The 24,610-nt window shown below is 42.7% G+C and overlaps 2 protein-coding genes across 5 annotated transcripts; one reads left to right on the top strand and one right to left on the bottom strand.

The window, feature by feature from the left end:
* The first annotated feature begins 640 nt into the window (after window positions 1–640).
* LOC115146125 (solute carrier family 2, facilitated glucose transporter member 11-like) lies at window positions 641–11,586 on the top strand. Of its 2 annotated transcripts, none has more exons than XM_029687960.2 (12): window positions 641–946; window positions 1,260–1,358; window positions 5,323–5,379; window positions 5,474–5,598; window positions 5,820–5,949; window positions 7,200–7,348; window positions 7,591–7,778; window positions 8,041–8,151; window positions 8,271–8,372; window positions 8,442–8,517; window positions 8,653–8,780; window positions 8,934–11,586. In XM_029687960.2, the coding sequence occupies exons 2-12, from the start codon at window positions 1,321–1,323 to the stop codon at window positions 9,126–9,128; spliced, it is 1,299 nt and encodes a 432-aa protein (XP_029543820.1). In that variant the 5' UTR covers window positions 641–946; window positions 1,260–1,320; the 3' UTR covers window positions 9,129–11,586. The 2 variants fall into 2 exon arrangements, with proteins under 2 accessions (XP_029543820.1, XP_029543810.1); XM_029687950.2 differs by having other exon boundaries at window positions 5,219–5,379.
* Window positions 11,587–15,655: 4,069 nt separating this feature from the next.
* On the bottom strand, window positions 15,656–24,541 carry patz1 (POZ/BTB and AT hook containing zinc finger 1). Of its 3 annotated transcripts, XM_065002450.1 has the most exons (6): window positions 22,584–24,541; window positions 22,363–22,426; window positions 21,951–22,122; window positions 19,454–19,618; window positions 17,463–17,663; window positions 15,656–16,395 (listed from the first exon to the last, which is right to left on the bottom strand). In XM_065002450.1, the coding sequence occupies exons 1-6, from the start codon at window positions 23,825–23,827 to the stop codon at window positions 15,887–15,889; spliced, it is 2,355 nt and encodes a 784-aa protein (XP_064858522.1). In that variant the 5' UTR covers window positions 23,828–24,541; the 3' UTR covers window positions 15,656–15,886. The 3 variants fall into 3 exon arrangements, with proteins under 3 accessions (XP_064858522.1, XP_029537388.1, XP_029537395.1); XM_029681528.2 differs by lacking the exon at window positions 19,454–19,618 and having other exon boundaries at window positions 15,659–16,395; window positions 22,584–24,539; XM_029681535.2 differs by lacking the exons at window positions 17,463–17,663; window positions 19,454–19,618 and having other exon boundaries at window positions 15,663–16,395; window positions 22,584–24,194.
* Between the last annotated feature and the right edge of the window lie 69 nt (window positions 24,542–24,610).

Here is a 24,610-nt window from a genome sequence, read left to right as displayed (position 1 = left end):
CAGTACGGGACAATGTTGCCAATAACAATCACCAGTACGGGACAATGTTGCCAATAACAATCACCAGTACGGGACAATGTTGCCAATAACAATCACCAGTACGGGACAATGTTGCCAATAACAATCACCAGTACGGGACAATGTTGCCAATAACAATCACCAGTACGGGACAATGTTGCCAATAACAATCACCAGTACGGGACAATGTTGCCGATAACAATCTCCAGTACGGGACAATGTACTGCTTGATACTCAGTAATCAAAACAACACAAACAATCGAAAGGCAACTTAAAAACAATGCACAATATTTTTACAATACAAAACATACAGTATCAACCAGAAGATTTGGAAATGACTGTTTTCTTTATTCCTTACAAAGTGCTCAATGTTAAACTGGAACTGGGCAGCACCTGTCCTGTTCAGCTTCCACATTGATGTGTTCAGTCAGTGACTCACGGAACAATAAGTAAGTTATTCCTGTTTTATCAAGACACCTTCCTAACCATCCATCTCTTGTGAAAATTAAACCTAATACCAAACCGGAGTAAAAACAAACAGGATGGAGTCACAAGGCCAGGGCTTGTTATCAGTGGGAAGGAATCTGGTGAGATCCAGTTTGGACCAGTAAGATATTCCTGGTTCAGTCCTGTTCCTCTCACTGTTCAGTGATCACTAATCTGCGCTCTCTCTCTACCCCCCCATCCCTCTCTTTCTCTCCTCCTCTCCAACAAGGTTTTCTTCCACTACAACCCAGACGATGTGATTAATAACAGTTTCGGGGACAGGACTGTGGTATCGGTGGGGATAAATGTTCCTTGGTGTCTGTGTCCCTCCATCTCCCTCAGCAGCAGCAGGTGATCAACCAACTGTCCACCTGTTCTGCTGTTCCAGACAGCATCCAGGTGAGCCTCAGACGGAAAGATGGGAAAAGCACTCAATGATCTGGTAAGACAACAACACATCACTCATATAATTGATGATGAGGCTCATACTGAAATTATTCAATAAATAGTTTAAAAAAAGAGACTCTGCACTCTGCCATTTCTACTCCTATGTTGTTTATACTGAGAGACATCCTACCATTACAAAAAAAATGTAAACACAATTGTTGAGTTAAACAACTTTGCACACTTTATTTGACTGTTGACTGTAATCTATCAAACTTGTATCATGTCTGTAATATTGATCTTTGTTTCATTGAGACGTAACTCAGTTTAGAATTCTTAATTACTGTAAGACATCCTTGTTTATATTCTAGATGCAGTACTGGAGGCTTTACCTGTTGACGTTGGTATTGGGAATTGGGGGATCATTTCAATATGGGATGCAAGTTTCCATCATGTCTTCTCCAGCAGAGGTAAGAAAGCTGTCTGATGGTCAACTCTAAGGAGTTGAATATAAACTTGATAATGAGGAATAGCATTGAGGGATAAAAGTGAAGACATAATCTGATTTAAGATTGATACTTCCTTGCCTGTTGGCATGTGACTGAGCCTGTAAAGATATCACAAAGAAAAACCTATATGACCTGAGCCACATAGGAGCACAAATTTGCTTTAAAGTAAGAAAATGCAATTATTATTATTGTTATTACGTTGATATGTCACAATTACACTACAGTATTACAGTATTGCAATTTTTCAATTGAGTGTATATCAAAAGGTGCAAACAGCAGGGTGCATACAAAGTGTGAGAGAGTAAACAGTGTCCAGTTTCCCAGGAGAACAGGGAGATATCGTATCACTTCCCAGCCAGAGGAGGGAGTGACCTAATCCTATTGGATAGCACTGTGATCAACAGTTCATCAGCAGCAGCTTTTTATCCAATCCAATTTATACAGACCCGACTGTGTATCGTCATATCATGTGAGCAGACAGAAAGAAACATGGTGGGGTTGAGGTTACAGGACTGTTGTTGGAGTATTTGAAGTATACCATGTTGCTTTAGACATCATAAGCAGGGTCAAATCAAACCAAAGTTTATTGGTCGCGTACACAGATTTGCCAATGTTATCGCAGGTGCAGCTAAATGCTTGTGTTCCTAGCTCCGGCAGTGTAGTAATAATACCTAGAAAAACAAAACAATACGCAATTCATTTTAAAAAGTCCAAAATTTAAAAAGTCAAATGAAGAAATATCAGAACGAGCAATGTCAGAGTCCATAGTATGGTGTGTTTATATATCTCTATACAGTATGGACAGTACATGCATAGAAACGGTGTATACAGCAGTAGTTATACAGGATAAGAGGTGAATTCACTCTCAGAAAAAAAGATGCTATCTAGAACCTAAAAGGGATATTTCCGCTTCTTTCTAAGAGTTTACAGTATATACATATAGTGGATTAAACAGTATGTAAACATTAAAGTGACCAGAGTTCAATGACTATGTACAGTTGTGGCCAAAAGTTCTGAGAATGACACAAATATTAATTTTCACATAGTCTGCTGCCTCAGTTTGTATAATGGCAATTTGCATATACTCCAGAATGTTATGAAGAGTGATCAGATGAATTGCAATTAATTGCAAAGTCCCTCTTTGCCATGCAGATGATCTGAATCGCCAAAAAACATTTCCACTGCATTTCAGCCCTGCCACAAAAGGACCAGCTGACATCATGTCAGTGATTCTCTCGTTAACACAGGTGTGAGTGTTGAGGAGGACAAGGCTGGAGATCACTCTGTCATGCTGATTGAGTTCGAATAACAGACTGGAAGCTTCAAAAGGAGGGTGGTGCTTGGAATCATTGTTCTTCCTCTGTCAACCATTGTTACCTGCAAGGAAACACGTGCCGTCATCGTTGCTTTGCACAAAACGGGTTTCACAGGCAAGGATATTGCTGCCAGTAAGATTGCACCTAAATCAACCATTTATCGGATCATCAAGGGCATCAAGGAGAGCGGTTCAATTGTTGTGAAGAAAGCTTTAGGGCGCCCGAGAAAGTCCAGCAAGCGCCAGGACCATCTCCTAAAGTTGATTCAGCTGCGGGATCGGGGCACCAACAGTACAGAGCTTGCTCAGGAATGGCAGCAGGCAGGTGTGAGTGCATCTGCACGCACAGTGAGGCGAATACTTTTGGAGGCTGTTCTGGTGTCAAGAAGGGCAGCAAAGAAGCAACTTCTCTCCAGGAATAACATCAGGGACAAACTGATATTCTGCAAAAGGTACAGGGATTGGACTGCTGAGGACTGGGGTAAAGTAATTTTCTCTGATGAATCCCCTTTCCGATTGATTGGGGCATCCGGAAAAAAGCTTGGCCGGAGAAGACAAGGTGAGCACTACCATCAAGTCCTGTGTCATGCCAACAGTAAAGCATCCTGAGACCATTCATGTGTGGGGTTGCTTCTCAGTCAAAGGAGTGGACTCACTCACAATTTTGCCTAAGAACATAGCCATGAATAAAGAATGGTACCAACACATCCTCCGAGAGCAACTTCTCCCAACCATCCAGGAACAGTTTGGTGACGAACAATGCCTTTTCCAGCATGATGGAGCACCTTGCCATAAGGCAAAAGTGATAACTAAGTGGCTCGGGGAACAAACAGTGATATTTTGGCCAGGAAACTCCCCAGACCTTAATCCCATTGAGAACTTGTGTTCATTGTGTTTTCAAATGACATCACCAAGATATATTTACTGAAAACAATAGTGGTCCTAAAACAGAACCTTGAGGAACACCGAAATGTACAATTTATTTGTTAGAGGACAAACTATCCACAGAGACAAACTGATATATTTCCGACAGATGAGATCTAAACTGGCAAGAACTTGTCTGTGTAGACCAACTAAGGTTTCCAATCTCTCCAAAATAATGTGGTAATTGATGGTGTCAAAAGTGGCACTAAGGTCTATGAGCACATGCTTATTTTTTTGTAAAACAGCTATTAATTGGTCAATTCTGAGGCCTGTGACCAGAGTTAAATTAAAATGAAATAAAAGCACAAGTCAGGAGTATTCAGAATGCTTTCAATGTTGGTTTGAAGTACTAAAAGGACAAACAAAACAAAATACTTGAGGCGAAGGGCGTTTCAATATAGCCTTTTCAAAAGTTTTATGACTTAAAATAAACACTGTCCAGGAAAATGCCTCAATGCATTATTTTGCAAAGACAACTAGGCATATCAGATTTAAATAAGTAGTTGCACCAGCAAAACTTGGAAGAAGTGGACGTCAAGAATGCTGACAGGTCCCTGCATTTGGGCATACTTTAATTACTGCTCATTGAGATACGTTAAATATAGCATCATCACTTTATTTCATTTGGGGGCCCAAAGAAATGTTTGGGCAATTCTACATAGTGTAAGATGACTCATGACATCTTTGGGGTAGGCTATTTCATGATAATAAAGATAGAGAAAATAAAGTCTAGACTATTTTATGTTATGACATTGTATACTCATAGGGGGGTAAATTCAAAACGTTTGAGGTAAACACTGACTGAGTGAGATGAAATACGGGGTCCTGAGCCGACACAAGAGCCCGGCACGCCATCATGTCCAGAGTAACCTGCTGTGTACCGTACTGCCGGTTGGACTCATCGTTAAATGACACACTCACGACACATCGTTAAATTTCACCGACTACCGACTGACCTAAAACAACAAGAAATTTGGAGCACTTTAATTCAGAACGACAGACTTAAAAGTCATCCAACTCATGAAATAATCTGTTTTCTCTTGGATCTGCTACATCTGTCTATTGGAGTCTTTATCATACCAGCCTTTTATGTTAAGGGTGTCTAAGATATTCAAATGACCATTTACTCTTTTACTGACCACAATCTATTTGACAGTGAAGCTGACCTTTTAGCAGTAATGCCATGTTATCAAGAAGAGGCAGCAGGCAGCTGAGCCAGCACTTACCCAAAGATGCTGGGGAGTTGGGTGGGCAAAGTTAGAGGAAATTGATCGGTCTGCAGCATAAACTGAAGAGGCAGATGCTGGTTTATGAAGGAAGTAATCCCAAAGAAATTAGATAATGTTATTTATTTTGAGTAATCCAATGAATTACATTACGAATTACTATTATTGTCATGTAATCTATAAACAGTAATTGATTACATTTCTCAAGTAATCCACCCAACCCTGATTTATAAGTGAGTTTACTTGCCAAAACTCAGGGTTCATCTCAATACTCTATAGTGGCTTCGTCCATCTGCACTGACATTAACTAAACTGGACAGGTGAAATCCATTCTCTCTCTCCCTGTCTGCATGTAGCACATACAGAGCTTTGTGAACCAGACCTGGCTGGGGAGGTATGAGGTTCCAGTAGACGATTCCACCAACATGCTTATCTGGTCTTTCATCGTATCTGTGTTTAGTCTAGGAGGATGGGTCGGGGCTATCCACAGTGGCAGTCTCCCTGTCACCTACGGCCGGTAAGACACTTAGGGCCACGCATGCACGAACACACTCACTCACTCACTCACTCACTCACTCACTCACTCACTCACTCACTCTTCTGTTTTGCAGGAAGAAAGCCCTGCTGTTCAACAACATAGTGGCCCTTGTAGCCGCTCTACTGATGGTATTCAGTTTCACGGCCAAGTCCTTTGAGATGATCCTGCTGGGCAGATTTCTCTATGGATATAATGTTGGTATGTGTTTTGTGCTTTGATTTTCCTTTCTGTGTGTATATTCTACTCTATGTGGGAACATAGGAGCATCCTGCAGTATTATTTTAATTTTTACTTCTCTTGTAACTCTCTTCCCTCCATCTCTCCCCCCTCTCTCTTTCTTTCTCTCTCTCTTTATTTCACTCTTTCTCTATATCTCCTGCCTTACACCTCTCCCTCCTCTCTCTCGTCCTCTCTCTCAGGCATGGGGCTGAGTGTGCACCTGATGTACCTGGGCGAGAGTTCACCTAAGAAGCTGAGAGGATTCCTGACCCTCACTAGCTCCATCTTTATTGGCTTAGGGAAGGTCATGGGTCAGATTGTTGGCATCAAGTCAGTACCCTTGTTACTTAACCCCCTAACCCTTGTTCTCAGGTTACTTTACCCTCTTAATTATCAGTTGTTCTAGCCTGGTCAAGCATTCTGACCTCTGTGTTGTGCTCACAGTGCAGCGGTCAGCATGGTTGACCAGGGAGGAGGTGAGGGCTCTGGGACTGTGGTGCCAGGAAAATAACCTCTCCCTCAACATCAACAAAACAAAGGAGATTATCGTAGACTTCAGGAAACAGCAGGGGGAGCACCCACCTATCCACATTGACGGGACAGCAGTGGAGAAGGTGGAAAGCTTCAAGTTCCTCGGCGTACACATCACTGACAAACTGAACTGGACCACCCACACAGACAGTGTGGTGAAGAAGGCACATCCTGTTGGGCTATATATCACCTCCTGGTACGGCAACTGCACCGCCCGCAACCGCAGGGCTCTCCAGAGGGTGGTGCGGTCTGCCCAATGCATCGCCAGGGACAAACTACTTGCCCTCCAGGACACCTACAGCACCCGATGTCACAGGAAGGCCAAAAATATAATCAAGGACAACAACCACCCAAGCCACTTCCTGTTCACCCCACTATCATCCAGTACAGGTGCATCAGGCTAGTACAGGTGCATCAAAGCTGGGACCGAGAGACTGAAAAACAGCTTCTATCTCAAGTTCTTCAGACTGTTAAATAGCCATCACTAGCACATTATAGAGGCTGCTGCCTATATACATAGACTTGAAATCACTGGCCACTTTAATAATGGATTACTAGTCACTTTAATAATGTTTACATATTTTACATTACTCATCTCATATGTATATACTGTATTCTATTAAATTCTATTCTACTGTATCTTAGTCTATGCTGCTCTGACATTGCCCGTCCATATATTTATATATTCTTAATTCCATTAATTTACTTAGTAGATTTCTGTGTATTGTGAAATTGTTAGATGTTACTTGTTAGATATTACTGCGCTGTTGGAGCTAGAAACACAAGCATTTCGCTACACCTGCAATAACATCTGATTCCCCTTTCCTGGTCCGGAAAGTACATATTCTGAATAGCTCATCTGACAAATTACCAGAAATTGAATAATTTTGGAGCACAACATACAAGTGTATGGCAAAGCTCTCTATGAAATTGAAATTAATAATTTCTTACCAAGTCTCTCCCTCTGTCTTTCTGCCCCCCCCCTCCCTCCCCCCATCTCCGTCTCTGTCTCTCTCGATCTCTCCCTTTCCCTCCCTGTCTCTCTGTAGGGAGGTGATGGGTACAGATGACATGTGGCCCTGGCTGATGGCCCTTGGTGGCCTCCCTGCCATCATCCAGTTTGTGACCCTGCTCTTTTTCCCAGAAGCACCTCGCTACCTGTACATCGACAAAGGCGACACAGAGGGCTCAAAAAAAGGTATGCATAATGTGAGACATTTTTATTTTATCTGTTATGCTGGCTTTGGGGGAAGAATTTCCCTGGATCAAATCTTAACCATACAATAATCAAACACAGAATACACTTCATAATGTACAACATAACAGTACACATATAATAAAACACATCCGTACACATCATATCATCAGAGATGGCGAGAAGAGGTGTGTATATGATGTTGCTGTTGAATAACGTGATTTGTGTGTATGTTGTTGTCATAGCCCTGCAGTGGCTGTGGCAGGAGGATGACCTGAAGATGGAGATGGATGACATGGAGAAGGAGAGGGAGAGCATGCAGGGCCAGAAGTCTAAGACAGTGTGGGACGTGCTGACTTCTCGCTGTGTCAGGTGGCAAGTGCTGGCTCTGGTCATCCCCTGTGCCTGTGTTCAGTTTTGTGGTATTAACGCAGTGAGTCTGTTTTTACTCTATCTACCTTTACTGCAACATTACTGAATCTACATTTAGTCACGAGTTCAATGTCAGTAGGTTGTATTTCCCCGATGAGGTTATTCTGCATTCTACGTAGAAGTGAAGAGGTGATCCATTCCTTTCCTTTTTCAGAAGAAATGCTTGTAACTGTTGCAAGTGGGAGCCCTCTCATTCTCTATATTATCTTGTCATTCTCCTTTCATCTCATCTTCTCCACATTGACCCAGAATTTGTTCTATAGATTTATTTCTACGCTTTTGACATATTCCATGAATCTGGAGTAGCAGAGGACAATATGCACTACCTGTCCATTGGCATCGGAACAACAGAACTCATCTCCATCAGTCTCTGTGTGAGTACCATAACATACTGGAGGTCATAGTGGAGAATAACATCACTGTCTGTAACTGAACAATACAATAACATTTGTTTTAGTGGCCATATTGACCTCCTGTCCTTGTTGTGTCCCAGTCTCTGTTGATAGACCGTGCGGGCAGGAAGATGCTGATGGGCTATGGCTACCTGTTGATGGGAGTCATCATGTCCATCCTTGTTGTTATGCTGTCCATCAAGGTAATCCAACACTTAGGGTTTCTGTGTCAGCTGACATGAGAACTAACACAGTCTTTTCTCTCTCAACAGGACCTGTTTTCATGGTTCCCTTATGTTAACATCGCCCTCATCTTCTCTGTCATCTGTGTTTATGGACTAGGACCTTGTGAGTACTCTATGCTTATAAATGTCTTTTGTATTATGTCACATTTTGGTGTGTACGATTCCAGTTCGGAGTATTTGGAATTGAGTGAGCTAATGCCAGGCTGAGCTGGTTGTCACAGTACTCGTATCTTTCTAGCCGGGGTGTCCATGGCCCTCCCTGCAGATCTCTTCCTGCAGGCCTGGAGACCGTCCGCTTACGTCATCAGCGGCTCCGTCAACTGGCTAGGCCTGTTCCTCATCGGGATGTTCTTCCCCTACATAGTGGTAAGATACTGCTCCAAGTCAACATACACACACTTAATATCAGTGATCCGAACGACTACCATTCCCTGACGGTTTTATATCTCTGAGATCCTACTGTCTGTCTGGTCAGTGAGTTATCTTTTGATCTTTAACATTATTAATGTGCCCATGTAGGATGCTCTAGGCCAGTTCTGCTTCCTGGTCTTTGTGGCATACTGCATGTTCAGCTCAGCGTTCATGCTCTACTTCATCCCAGAGACCAAAGGCAAGAGCATGGTGGAGATCATGGAGGACTTTAACAAACTCAACTACAAGAATAGGGGGACAGACACCGAAAAGGCTGACTTTGTTTTGGAAACAACATTTTGAGAACATGTGTTTATACAGTATACACTACCGTTCAAAAGTTTGGGGTCACTTAGAAATATCCTTTTTTTTTTGTCCATTAAAATAACATCAAATTGATCAGAAATACAATGTTAATGTTGTAAATTACTTTTGTAGCTGGAAATGGCAGATTCTTAATGGAATATCTACATAGGCGTACAGAGGCCCATTATCAGTAACCATCACTCTTGTTTCCATTGGCACGTTGTGTTAGCTAATCCAAGTTTATCATTTTAAAAGGCTAATTGATCATTCGAAAACCCTTTTGCAATTATGTTAGCACAGCTGAAAACTGTTGTGCTGATTAAAGAAGCAATTACAACTGGCCTTTAGACTAGTTGAGTATCTGGAGCATCAGCATTTGTGGGTTCAATTACAGGCTCAAAATGGCCAGAAACAAAGAACTTTCTTCTGTAACTCGTCAGTCTATTCATGTTCTGAGAAATGAAGGCTATTCCATGTGAGAAATTGCCAAGAAACTGAAATTCTGGAAACTGAAATTCTGGTACAACGCTGTGTACTCCCTTCTCAGAACAGTGCAAACTGGCTCTAACCATATTAGAATGGACAGCTAATATGAGTCAATCACCACCTTCCGGAGACACCTGAAACCCCACCTCTTTAAGGAATACCTAGGATAGGATAAAGTAATCCTTCTCACCCCCCCCCTTAAAAGATTTAGATGCACTATTGTAAAGTGGCTGTTCCACTAGATGTCATAAGGTGAACGCACCAATTTGTATGTCGCTCTGGATAAGAGCGTCTGCTAAATGACTTAAATGTAAAGAGGAGTGGGAGGCTGGCCTTCTAGGCAGAGTAGCAAAGAAAAAGCCATATCTCAGACTGGCCAATTAAAAGAAAAGTTGAAAATGGGCAAAATAACAGACACTGGACAGAGGAACTCTGCCTAGAAGGCCAGCATCCCGGAGTTGCCTCTTCACTGTTGACATTGAGACTGGTGTTTTGCGGATGCTATTTAATGAAGCTACCAGTTGAGGACTTGTGAGGCATCTTTCTCAAACTAGACATGTAATGTACTTGTCCTCTTGCTCAGTTGTGTACCGGGGCCCCCCACTCTTTATATTTTCGTTAGGGCCAGTTTGCGCTGTTCTGTGAAATTTCTAAGTGACCCCAAACCTTTGAACGGTAGTGTATATTTTTTTTATGCACTATACAGTTCTTTCTAAAAGCCCAAAGCTGTGAAACAATGGACCAGTTTCCTGGAAACAGATGAAGCCTAGTCCTGGACTAAAAAAAAGACATGCTCTGCTTAATCTGTGTCTGGAAATTCAAGTGAAAAAATATGTTTAGGTAAGGACTACTTGATATAACATGTCGATTCAATACGGTATATTATCATTGATTATACAACAAGACACTAGATTAGGGCCCTCTATTTCATGACTGTAAACCTATTAGATCAATACCATTTCTGATGTCAGTGTGGTATTTATTAACTTATTGAAACCTGCAATGACATCAACCCCAATGACATGACACTGAAAACAAAACAATGTTCCTGGGAAAGAATGACATATCTGTATGTCCTTTCCAACACCTGAATGTCACCATCAGTATGTAGCAGATGTCTGTGCAGTTTGACTGTCTGGAAGGGAGTAAAAATAAAGATGTATATTACACTAAATTGTGTTTCATCAATAATGTAGCCTTTACGCTACAATGTTTTATTCTGCACTAATCTATTCTGCACAGTAACATCGTGTTAATTTTCTACTTGTGGCCACATGAAGAGCTTGAATCCAGTCAGTGACATGGCTAAATAAGTGAACCATGATGTGTCATGAAAAGTAAATCAAAGACAACTCATCCAAAACTATGGCACAATAACACACTCAGGAACAGTTTCAAATACATATTTATTTCATCCCCAACTCTGTATCAATCAGACAGAGATGACAGACTCAAAAACAGTGTACAAAAACAGACGTCTATAGAAAAGTATGCTTATATTGAAATATGTCCAAAGGTTTAATAAAACATGTAACTTAAAAATGTTTAAAGTTGAAGAATCTTGAGAAGTACAATGATAAAATACCAACATACATATACAAATGTACATCTTCTTTGTGTGCATGTTATGTGTACAAAAGTGTCATTGCAATTCACTCTGCGCATGATTGACCATTTATAGAAATAGGTCCTTTTTCATCTCGCATTTCAAATCTACTGCTGTGCACAATCAGTATTGGGAAGGCACTTTGCAACAGACCAACATAACAATACAAGAAAACAACACAGGTAAGTATCTAAGCAATCAATCAATAAAAACATCCTATAAATTGAACTACCAAAACAGGTGAGATAAACAAACAACCAATACCACCAGATGAATTGAATAGCATGTATGGGCGATCACCAGTGTTGCATATCATATGAGCATATTTCTAAAAACAGCATTGTCTCTTACTTATCCAATAAATAACACAAAGAAACAGGCCTTTTTAAATCGATTTTTACTCCATCCCCTGTGTGAAAAGCATCACTATTCAGTAGGGATATTAAAACAAATGAAATGGAATAATATGGCCTAAACAGACTGATTGATCAAAGCCATGGGTGGCAGAAGTAAACTGGTAGAGTATACACTACCAGAACAAGGTAACAGCACAGAGAACCAGACCTGGATTCAAATAGTATTTGATTTAGCTTACCTGGCACAATAGAAGAGTCCCACAAGTGCAAAATCCACCCATCTGTCACTCCAGCCAGACTCGAGCAAATGCTTTCAAGTACTTTTTGAACCCAGGTCTACAGTGAACAGGGATACTTCTGTCACCATCCAGTGAACAACCTCATCCCAACAAACATTTACATCCAGAACAGTACACAGCAGATCATGGGCACTCACAGTGCGGAAAACCGAACAACCACCACCAAAACTTGGCAAGGAAGGAAAAAAAAGTTTTATATTATATATATATATATATATAAAATCCCCATTCATCGACTAAAGATGAACTCAATCATTAGAGAGATATATATATATATATATATATATATTTTTTTTTAATAAGCCATGCATTCGGAAAGTATTCAGACCCTTGACTTTTGCTCAATTTTGTTACGTTACAGCCTTATTCTAAAATTAATTAAATACAAAATGTTCCACAATACCCCATAATGACAAAGCGAAAACAGGTTTAGAAATTTTTGCAAATGTATTAAAAAATTTATTAAAAAATACCTTATTTACATAAGTATTCAGACCGTTTGCTTATGAGACTCGTAACTGAACTCAGGTGCATCCTGTTTCCCTTTGATCATCCTTGAGATGTTTCTACAACTTGGAGTCCACCTGTGGTAAATTCAATTGATTGGACATGATTTGGAAAGGCACACAACTGTCAATATAAGGTCCCACAGTTGACAGTGCATGTCAGAGCAAAAACCAAGCCATGAGGTCAAAGGAATTGTCCATAGAGCTCCGAGACAGGATTGTGTTGAGGCACAAATCTGGGGAAGGGTACCAAAAAATGTATGCAGCATTCAAGGTCCCCAAGAACACAGTGGCTTCCATCATTCTTAAATGGAAGAAGTTTGGAACCACCAAGACTCTTCCTAAAGCTGGCCTCCTGGCCAAACTGAGCAATCGAGGAAGAAGGGCCTTGGTCAGGGAGGTGACCAAGAACCTGATGGTCACTCTGAAAGAGCTCCAGAGTTCCTCTGTGGAGATGGGAGAACCTTCCAGAAGGACAACCATTTCTGCAGCATTCCACCAATCAGGCCTTTATGGTAGAGTAGCCAGACAGAAGCCACTCCTCAGTAAAAGACAGCCCGCTTAGAGTTTGCCAAAAGGCACGTAAAGACTCTCAGACCATCAGAAACTAGATTCTCTGGTCTGATGAAACCAATATTGAACTCTTTGGCCTGAATGCCAAGCGTCATGTCTGGAGGAAAACTGGCACCATCCCTATGGTGAAGCATGGTGGTGGCAGCGTCATGCTGTGGGAATTGTTTTCAGCGGCAGTTACTGGGAGACTAGTCAGGATGGGGAAAAAGATGAACAGAGCAAAGTAGAGAGATCTTTGATGAGAACCTGCTCCAGAGCACTCAGAACCTCAGACTGGGGCGAAGGTTCATCTTCCAACAGGACAACCACCCTAACACACAGCCAAGACAACGCATGAGTGGCTTTGGGACAAGTCTCAATGTCCTTGAGTGGCCCATCCAGAGCCCAGATTTGAACCCAATCGAACATCTCTGGAGAGATCTGAAAATACCTGTGCAGCAACACTCCCCATCCAACCTGACAGAGCTTGAGAGGATCTACAGAGAGAATGAGAGAAACTCCCCAAACACAGGTGTGCTAAGATGTAACGTCATACCCAAGAAGACTCAAGGCTGTAATCGCTGCCAAAGGTGCGTCAACAAAGTAAAGGGTCTGAATACTCATGTAAATGTTGCATTTTCATTATGGGGTATTGTGTGTAGATTGATGAAGGAAAAAAACAATTAAATCAATTTCAGAATAAGTCCGTAATGTAACAGAATGTGGAAAAATGCAGGCGGTCTGAATACTTTCTGAATTCACTGTATATGAATGAATGTTATATACACTCGTTACAATCGCAATATAATGATAAATAAAAGCAGGAATGTACTGAAACTAATAAAGCAAAATTATCTGACAAACAATTAGACTAAAAGCCTTCTTGTTGATTAGATTCGGAGGACAAAAGCACATATCAAGGGGCACCAAACACATCCAGATATTTCAGCATACATACTCACTGTTGCTCCCTAGTTGGCCTCCTGTATCTAGCATAACTTATAGACTAAAATCAGTACAACACATCGACATCTCAAACATCAACTCATAAACAAAAAAACTTTGTCCACAAAGCATACAGGGCAATCAATAAATTAATAAAATATATTCTACATTTCTCACGATTTCTAATAGTCAAACCTGAACTTGGTCCCTGTTGAATATCTAGAATTGATTTCACGTGACTAACAAATACATCTGTTCTCTAAAAATCTGTAATAAGAGAATAGAACATTCTCAAATGGAACAGCCATAGGGTTTTATCCTTGCCCTGCAGAAACTGATAGAATTGACTATGATTCTATTCAGAGTTGGACCAGAGTTCCATTTGCAGCCTCTCCCCTTCAGGAGCTCTGTCTGACGTAAGGGGAAGCTTGGGTTTGACTGTTTCACCGCAGCTGTGAACAGCATATTGATAATAACAAAGCAATTCAAAATGACCCAGTGAACGCATGTACTAACCCATTGGTTACAAACCACACTCTGTATTTCCATTACCTGACATGATAATAACAGCATTTACTAATATATTTTTCTTATATGTGCATGTGTATGGTAACGGATCTTAAGGGCATGGTTATGTCATAAACAACAATACAAATACAATCAAAAAGGAAGATAACAGCTTCCTAAAATCTGCTGTCTAAGTTTCTTAATGTTAAAATAATTCATGTTAATGTACATTTTATATTCTGCTCTGAAATGGTCTTCATAAAGAAATGCTGTATATAGATAGTAATAGCGAGCTCCATGACACAGAATGTAATAAAACAACAGTGAGCGATGATGCCATGAACAGCAGAGCAGTATATAGACAACGTCAAGAGCAGTCTATAGACAACGCCAAGAGCAGTCTATAGACAACGCCAAGAGCAGTCTATAGACAACGCCAAGAGCAGTCTATAGACAACGCCAAGAGCAGTCTATAGACAACGCCAAGAGCAGTCTATAGACAACGTCAAGAGCAGTCTATAGACAACGCCAAGAGCAGTCTATAGACAACGTCAAGAGCAGTCTATAGACAACGCCAAGAGCAGTCTATAGACAACGCCAAGAGCAGTCTATAGACAACGTCAAGAGCAGTCTATAGACAACGCCAAGAGCAGTCTATAGACAACGTCAAGAGCAGTCTATAGACAACGCCAAGAGCAGTCTATAGACAACGCCAAGAGCAGTCTATAGACAACGTCAAGAGCAGTCTATAGACAACGTCAAGAGCAGTCTATAGACAACGCCAAGAGCAGTCTATAGACAACGCCAAGAGCAGTCTATAGACAACGCCAAGAGCAGTCTATAGACAACGCCAAGAGCAGTCTATAGACAACGCCAAGAGCAGTCTATAGACAACGCCAAGAGCAGTCTATAGACAACGCCAAGAGCAGTCTATAGACAACGCCAAGAGCAGTCTATAGACAACGCCAAGAGCAGTCTATAGACAACGCCAAGAGCAGTCTATAGACGACGTCAAGAGCAGTCTATAGACGACGTCAAGAGCAGTCTATAGACGACGTCAAGAGCAGTCTATAGACGACGCCAAGAGCAGTCTATAGACGACGCCAAGAGCAGTCTATAGACGACGCCAAGAGCAGTCTATAGACGACGCCAAGAGCAGTCTATAGACGACGCCAAGAGCAGTCTATAGACAACGCCAAGAGCAGTCTATAGACAACGCCAAGAGCAGTCTATAGACAACGCCAAGAGCAGTCTATAGACAACGCCAAGAGCAGTCTATAGACAACGCCAAGAGCAGTCTATAGACAACGCCAAGAGCAGTCTATAGACAACGCCAAGAGCAGTCTATAGACAACGCCAAGAGCAGTCTATAGACAATGCCATTCCCTTACATCTGATAGGCTGAACAGACCTAACTAGGGCAAATTTCCCGCACAAATCTAGGTTCACTTTCCCCCACATTAACTTATTGATCACTTCCCCCCCACTGAGCTACAGGTCACTTCCCCCCCAGCTCCATCCCACTATGTCCTGCCTCAGAGTCCACCAGCGACGAGGCAAAGGCAGACTGGACGATCTGGAAGCCAAATGACTCCAGCAGAGACATGTTCTGTTGAGGGGAGAAGGGTGAGCCCAGGGAAGGACCCAGCTCCCCCAGACCTGACCCCGACCCTACACTCACCACTAGACTCTTCTGGACCCCATGATGGTGCACTCTGTTGACGTGCTTATTGAGGTAAGACTTGGTGCGGAAGGTCTGTGTGCACTCGCTGCAAGGGAACTTCTTCACTGGAGAGTCCTGGCTGGTCTTGGCTTTAACGGCACCTGGTGGCGACCCTCCCACAGCATCGGTAGAGGCTCCGTTGCAGTCAAACGGCGTCCCAAGCTCCTCTTCCTCAGACTTGTGCGGAGACTTAATTTCGTCGCCGTTGGACAGATCCCCGAACAACGGCTCGTCTCCCTCAGATTCTCCTTGATGGGGGCATTTTCCAGCATTCTCCTGTCCGTCTGAGGTAAATACAGAGGGGGTGGGGGAGGATATGGAGGGGTGGAGGACAGGGGGGAGGAGAGGGAGAGTTGATAGGGTGGGGGAGGATATGGAGGGGTGGAGGACAGGGGGGAGGAGAGGGAGAGTTGATAGGGTGGGGTGGAGGACAGGGAGAGTTGATAGGGTGGGGTTGGGTAAAGGGAAAGGACACAGGGAGAGTCAGAAAGCAGAGGAAGTTTAAGGGGAGAGAAAACCTCAAATTAGGCCATGCATACGCAACACAAAATGTGTCTATTTAGACCAGCAGGTAGCACTGCTCTCCGGTTAGCTGCCGCCACCACCTGCAACATGAACAGGGGACAGTTTACTGCTGTGTGTACTAAGCACCTGCTCCCATGAAACCCATTGGTTAAGAACAAAAAAAAGAGTATAGTAATGTTAAGTAGAATTGTTCTGCAATTCTTAAAATACATGGTGTTCATTTATATTATAGGAACAGAGGGCACATTTGTTCAAATTATATAATATGCATTCATTTACCTAATAGTTATACACTTTTCATTGAAAGCAAGGTCTTTCTTCCTGTGAGTTTGGGGCAAAAAAGACAATTCCACAGGACCACCCACTTTGTCATAATTTCTTTACACTTAAAAATGTTCCGCCTGGACATAGGTGTTTATTGGTAGCCCTATGCGGCAGATTATTTTAGCTCAGATTGAACAATGTACAATATCGGCCCATAATATCTGATATGAAAAAGGCTATTGTATCATCCAAATTAAAAATTAAAAAAATCATAATAAAAAAATAAAACAACTGGTGTCATGTTTTAATCATGATACCAAAACCACATCAGAAATACTTACGTGTTGACATAAACTAAGCGGATTATTTCCAGGAAACCTTTTGCTCATGCATCCCGTCAACCAAATTTCCTTGACTCTTTATGCACATGCATCCCCAAGAGGTTGTTATCTTCTCGTCTAACCAACTCTTTACAGTGGAACTCTTGTTACTCGTCTAATCAGCAGGCCTTGTTTAGCGCCCCAAAGCCCCAACCCCCACCCTACTGCTGGCCCATACTGACCTGGCAGAGGCCCGTGGAGGGGGTGAAACCCAGGCGGCCCAGCAGAGTGGCACTCCCAGAAATATGGAGCCCCCCCAGGCCCTGGTTTCCCCAGGAGCAGCTCGGGCTGCAGACCCAGGGAGGGAGGGCCGGCCTGGGGGAGAAAGCAGTGACCATCTGCCTCTGGGAAGGTGACCAGCAGCCGGTGACTGGTACACAGGTCTACACCAAAGACAGACAGAGAGTAGAGAGGGGGCAGCAGAGACAACAGACAAGGCCAGCGGAAACCATACATACGTCAATGTAGTCAGGATATTACCCAGACCTTACTAAGTCTAATTTAGTAGCTTTACTTTGTCCAGTGATTATAATAGACAAAACTGTAAACAGTGAATGAAACTTTTTCCTGTATTACTTGCCAAGCCAGCCAACTTGATTTATTCTAAATAAAAGCAGTTTTCCAATAGATTTAGAATTCTGGCAAGCCACCACATTGCAACGATTTTAGATCTGAGATAGGTAATCACTAGGAAGTCCATTTCTACAGCTAAAAAACTGAATTGAGTTCAAGGTTTTAGCCTAGAATCTAAACCTCTCTCCACTAGGTTTGGGCGATATTCAGATTTTCATACATTTATACCGTTTCTGTACCATACCAGGGTATACGTCATTACCGGAAGGGCACATAAGGGTCGCACAAACCAATTTGGGGAACATGGATCTTGATCCAAGAGGGGATTGATTGTCTCTGCTGTAAACAAGAAGCTTGATCTTGCCATCTAGCCACTTAGCTAGCAAGTTAACAAACCAAATGCATAACTGGAGCTCGAGGCGGGGTGGCCGAGGTGGGGGCCCCTCCTCCTGCTAAAAAAATGAATCCAAGTACTGTTGGTATGTCTAAATACCCCAGTATACGGTATAATGCCCAAGCCTACTCTCCACACTGCTTTGACTCCTTCTCGCTCTCTGCCAGAGTGAAGTACTGTGCAGCCGAATCCATAGGCTGCTGCTAGTTGCCATGGCAATAATAGTTGAAAAAAGCTCCATTGAATCCAGAGGAACACTGCACAGTACTGTATGATTCAATAGACATGCAACATTATAGTGCATCATTTGGCCAACGGCCACAAGTTGATGGAGATGACAGCAAGCAACAAACAGCGTTTTCAGAAAGCATTCACATTGCCATGCTGAACACAGACAGAATAGCATGGCACTAAGGCTATTAAGGCTAAACACAGTCTCTGTGTATGTCTGAGCCTGACTGAAGAGCAACAAGGCCATGGGAACATGGGGAGGCATACATGCACTTCTTTGTTGTAGCTTTTTATGAGCTGACTGAGTCCCTGACAACCTGCAGTATCACAAAACTGACCACTGGGGGGCAGTGCCCCATCTAGAGAAAATGCCAAATGCTGCAATTGCAAATGTGTCTTTTACCTTGATGAAGTCATGTTTTTATTTCAAGAAATAGGCCTATACATATTCTAACCCATTGAGTAAAAGTTGTCCTTATTGATAGCTTAATTCACATCTCTGTCTAGTAAAATGCAAAAAGTGAAGTTCCCTAATCAACTTCCTCTCAGTTTCCTTCTCTCTTCACAATATAAACCAAGCAGAAGAGCAGACAACTACACATGCATGCTGATTTAGAAATAAGCTGCCATGGGCCTAACAATCTCTTTATATACACACAATATCAGCCAGGACAACCATATCAGCCTGCTGTACATATGATGATTCTGAAGACAGTGTCCCTACTGTTAGCTGATGGAGGCACAGAGGGGATGGATCCTTTAGCGTTAGCATCACTGCGCAGGCAGGAATGCCTATATGCTTTGTGTGTATATGTGTATGTTTGTGTATGCTTGTGTTTTTGCCAGGCTTTAAAAACAGATGCAGCAGGTTTTCCCCACAAGCAGCAGAGCAGATGATGATCAACACAAAGCAAGAAGAGACATAGCCTATGCTTAGAGGCAGGGTGGAGCGGAACAGGGTGGGCAGCTGCTTGCCTTCCACTGTGCACTGGCGTCCCGTGTGGTAGGGGGCGCCGCTGTGCATCTGTGGCTCCCCGTGCAGCGCAGGGAAGGCACCGTGTGCTTGGGCAGTACGGGGGTGCAATGGCGAGCCATGGTGCGATTTTACGTGCACCTTAAGGTAGGACGCAGTGGAGAAACCTGGAGACCCAGAGAAGAACACAACAAAGGGCAGTGGCACTACACACCCAGCAGGGAGAGAATGGATGCGCTCTGTTGTTATGTACCCAAAGATGACAGTGGGACAAAAAAACCACCTCTTTCCCAAATCTGCCTTTCGCTGTGTAATTCTGTTTTATATCTTCATGCAGACAATGATATATATGAGATGGTAACAAAGGATAATAATATGATTTTGTTGAACTAAGCTGAGCTGTTGGATGTTGTAACAACCCTCAAAAGCAAAACTGAAGCACATCTAACTTCAAAGGCAAAGAAGAATATGAACCAACAAGAGGTAGGCTAACGACAAGCAAGAGTGAACAATACGCAACCACTGTTCTCCATTATCTAGGCCTACCACAAGAATGACACCATGTCCAGACAGGTAAATCAGGGCAAAATAAGCAAGTCAACCCAATACATTATCTTGACTTGGGGCAAAATGTCTGACCAAGAGACAAACTGCATATGGGGCAGTAATCTACAGTAGTACACACATTAAGGTAAGACACAAGTATTAAACCTTAACATTCAAAATCAAGCCTTTCTAAAAAAAATTAACATCAGCACTAACCATGTTTCCATCCAAAGTTTTTATGCAAGTCATACCGTATAAAAAGAAAAAGTAATGACAGCTGTGATGGAAAGGAAGGAAGTTTGGTTACATTTTATAAATGCCGACAGTTAATATGTTCGTTCGACATGGTGGGATCTTTTTGTGTTTGTAAAATTAATTAATCGAGAAATGGTGGTGGAAACGGCTTTATGCGCAAATATTGATATAATAACTATCATATCGAAGTAAACTTGGAGTCGCATGATAACATGGTGTAGTCCTCCCACTGCGACTTAGGAAACCATGCAGTTTATTAGGCTACAGATTAAACGAGTTTTGATGAACTTCACAGGGTGGTGAAAGTGAGCGGTGACCTTGATGCTCCGTTCCAATAAATATTGAGGGTTTTATTCTGGTGACATGATGATTGATGGATGACTGCCGTTTAACTAATAAAATATTCTCGCTCTTATCCATCAGTGGCCTTGTGGTTAGTGTCCGCCCTGAGATTGGAAGGCTGTGAGTTCAATCCCCGGCCAAATCAAACCAAAGGCCGTAAAAATGGGATCTGATGCATAACTGCTTGGCACTCAGCATTAATGAGCTAGATTGGGGGTGAGGTCCTGCGATAGACAAGCATCCTGTTCAGGGGGTGTACTTGTACATCAAGCTGCCTCACTCTACAGAAGCAGGAGATAGGTTCCTGTCCTATGAGCCGTTCTGGCTTGCACAAGCTGCTACTTACTTATCCATAATAATCTCATCATGCAGCCTACCTGCGCTGTTGGCTAGAGTTAATGTGCCAAGACCAGAGCAACGTTAGGCACATTTGCTATTTAATGATATGGAAACACATTGAACTTTAGATTTTTATTCGGTATATGAAAACTTTAGCGTTAAAAGTACATTTTCTGTGCACTGTCATCACCCACTGATTTTTAAACACAACAAGTGGAAACACACCACTGGTGGGAAAATTTGATTTGATTTGAAAATGTGCATTTTATATTTATGCAGATTCTGGACTATTCGGCAGGGTAGCCTAGTGGTTAGAGCGTTGGACTTGTAACCCGGAAGGTGCTGACAAGCTGAGCTGACAAGGTACAAATCTGTCGTTCTGCCCCTGAACAGGCAGTTAACCCACTGTTCCTAGGCCGTCATTGAAAATAAGAATTTGTTCTTAACTGACTTGCCTGGTTAAATAAAGGAAAATATTTTTTTTTAATGAAATCTGTCACCAATTGGATGGAAGCCTAGCTACTGTCTGCTGGCAAGTATCTGATAGGTACAGCTCTATTTTGGATAATTCATTAACCAGATAAAAACATTTTACATTAATGAGACTACATGCATTAGCATACAAGAGAGTCAATTAGAATGGCAGCAGGAGAATGTTCAGAGGCCAACAAAAAAGAAGAAATGGGAAAAACACTGGACAACACATGCAGACACTACAACTATGAGCTGCAAATAGCCCATGATTGCAGTTCACAAGCTCTTCTGTAGAAAGCAACCCAAATGCTTTGCACCAGCTGAGGTAGTTGATGGTTACTACAGTGTTAGAATTGAATAGTAAACATTTTGGTAGATCATCCTTGTTGCAAGATGGCAATACCATGCTGGAAGAGGCAGGTTAACAAGAAAAACACAAACATCTAAGACATAAGAAGATAGCACAGTCATAAATTGGAAGCTCCCGCCCTGTTCTCCTGACAGATATGTGGTGATGATGCTGCACCCTAGGCCTAAGGTTACCTTTGTTGCATATACCACAGTAGTTGTGAGGTCCTTCACTGTGTTTCTTGAGATGGTCGGTCATGTACGCAGCTCGGAGGTACTTCCCACACATCTGGCAGGGGATCTTGTCCTCGTGACAAGCTAGGTGGGACCGCAGGCGATCTCTTGTAGCAAAGGAAGCATTACAAATCTGAAGAACAGGTGGAATATACAGGTAAAATAATATGCCTTCATACATGTTACGTACAGAAACACTATTCATTCACCATCAACCTTTCAACTATATTCTAATCAACAAGAATGACAACTAAATCTTTAAAACAAGCAAATAGCAAAATGACAGATTTGAAGTGTGATGTTCAGTCATTGTGACAAATATAGAATCCACATCCACTCTTCTAAGAAGATCCAGTTGTTGCTATTGTCTCACCTGGCACTTATGGGGTCTCTCTGTTGTGTGAACCTGCTTGATGTGTCCATTCAGATGGTCTGGCCTGAATAAATCAAACATAGGCATGTTGAGACAGATGCAAGCAGTAGACGACTGATTATGAATTCATTTTCCATCCAGATCACAGAATGCTTCAGAATAGAATAGGCAATGCACCTGGAACTAGTGGTTTTAGTATACAATAATTGCCCATAGCTCACCTGGAAAACCCCTTTCCACAACTTTGACAGAGGTAGGGTTTACCCACAGATCCATCATGTGACCGGACATGGTATGACATCCTGTCCTTGCGCTTGAACCGCAGGCCACAGACATGGCAAGCATATGGCTTTTCCCCGGAATGAGACAACTTGTGTCGGTTCAGGTGGTAGACATCCCGGAACACCTTCCCACAAATGTCACAGCCAACGTGACGTCTCGTCCTCTCGCGCTTACGGCTGTTTTCTATGCCTACTCCTCCATGCAATGGCATGCCATTCTCCAACAGACCGGGCTGACCAGAGTGCGATATCGAGGTAGGGCCTCCCTCGCCAGACAAGCCGTCGCCGCTACTCGCGCCATGGCTGGACGCTCCATGCTGCGCTTCGTGGTTTCTCAACCGCACAGCCTCTGTAAATGCCTTGCCACATATTCCACAAGGAAATATCTGCTCAATGTCTTCTTTAACGTCAGCGGTGCTGATGTTGTAATGAATAGGTTCCATGACTGTCCCCTTCTTTGGTCGCCCCCTGCCTCTCTTGGAACCCAAAGAGCCCTCTTCTTGGAACGGGTTGTCCGTCATCTCTGATGGAGACACGGGCTGCAGGACTGGCATAGAGGACTGGGGGCTGCCATCCGACATGACTGTATCATTGGCCCGATTTCCATCCACATTATGTGTCTGCCCATTGTTGGTAAACAAGCCATTCCCATTTGACAAGTTGTCTACAGCCAATGTGAAACTAAATTCAGAGCCCCCCGTGGCACGGAATAAACTGACGTCGCCTCTTCTTGAGGGTGGAACAAGAATTTTTACATTGGACTGTTTGATTACTTCTTGGCATATCTCGATGACAGAACGCATTAGCAGAAATTTAGCAGCCGTCATCAACTCGGGGAAACATTCCAATCGTACCACAATCCTAGAGGTGTAGGCAAAGTCCAAAATATCTTTAAAAACTTTGGGACTTATCGTATGCATCTCGAGCTCTTTTGCCTCCCCGTCGCCCTCCGTTTGACAACCAAAAACGGACTCGAAATACTCGCTGCACGCCGCCAGTACCGCCTTGTGGGCAGGAAAGCTCTCTTCGCCGACGCGCAAGATCACATCACAAAACTTGCCTCCATCTTTCCTCTGAATGTTGAGGTTGTGTAGCATCTCCGCGCTATGCTTGCTCACCTGATAGGTGTATGAAGAATTCCACGACTGCTCCGCTATTCTCTCCATGCCGAATTCATTCAACATCAATTGTTAGTGAGTAGGGGTGGCGAAACAAAAAAACGCGTACAGCTCAATAGTCTGGAGAAATTAAATAAAACCACGACGACCACCCCTCCCTCTCTAGCATCTAAAATGTAAGCAGCAGTGAAAAATGGTAGCCCCCCAGCTTCCTGTGAACTTTAACCTTTTTCGTTTCAAAGCTGGGGTTATCGTTCTAAATTTTTATTTAACTTTGACATAAAGCAAGTGGGTCTCCGTTGTGTCGAGTAAAATGTATTCGTCAAATAGACACTAGCTATTCAGGCTACATGAGGTTGAAGTTGTCAAATACATTCATACCATTTCTCTTCCTGGTTTCTCCCACACAAGCCCCCTCCCCCAGCCACAGGCAAGGTTGAGATGGGAGATCTTCTGCCCAGGCGTTGCTACGCATGACAGATTTTTTAACGCCTGGGTAGTGGCAGATTCAGCCGCGCGTCCGATTATAATTTTTACGCTGCAAATTGACCACACAAATATTGTATTTGAAGATGCATAATTTCACACCTTGATTGAGACGCGAGAATGAATTGTGTGTGGGAATACTACAGATTTTACCAAACCCTTGAAAGGTTTGACTAAACCGTGAAAAAATTAAAACACCCTTGAGCCAGCATCTGTTGCCGACCAGTGTTTTAGTAAGCGTCAGTCAATGACTTTACGCGCAACCATTGGGTGAGGCATGCAATGTCTGGCACCAAAGGCTACCAAGTGTCCTGCGTGCAGAACGGTACATGTGTTAGAATAAATGGCAAAACATGCTTTGAA

This window comes from Oncorhynchus nerka, linkage group LG2 (assembly GCF_034236695.1).
Source record: "Oncorhynchus nerka isolate Pitt River linkage group LG2, Oner_Uvic_2.0, whole genome shotgun sequence".
NCBI lineage: Eukaryota > Metazoa > Chordata > Actinopteri > Salmoniformes > Salmonidae > Oncorhynchus > Oncorhynchus nerka.
Note: the sequence above shows the minus strand (reverse complement) of the source record. Positions and strands in the feature narration are given on the sequence as shown.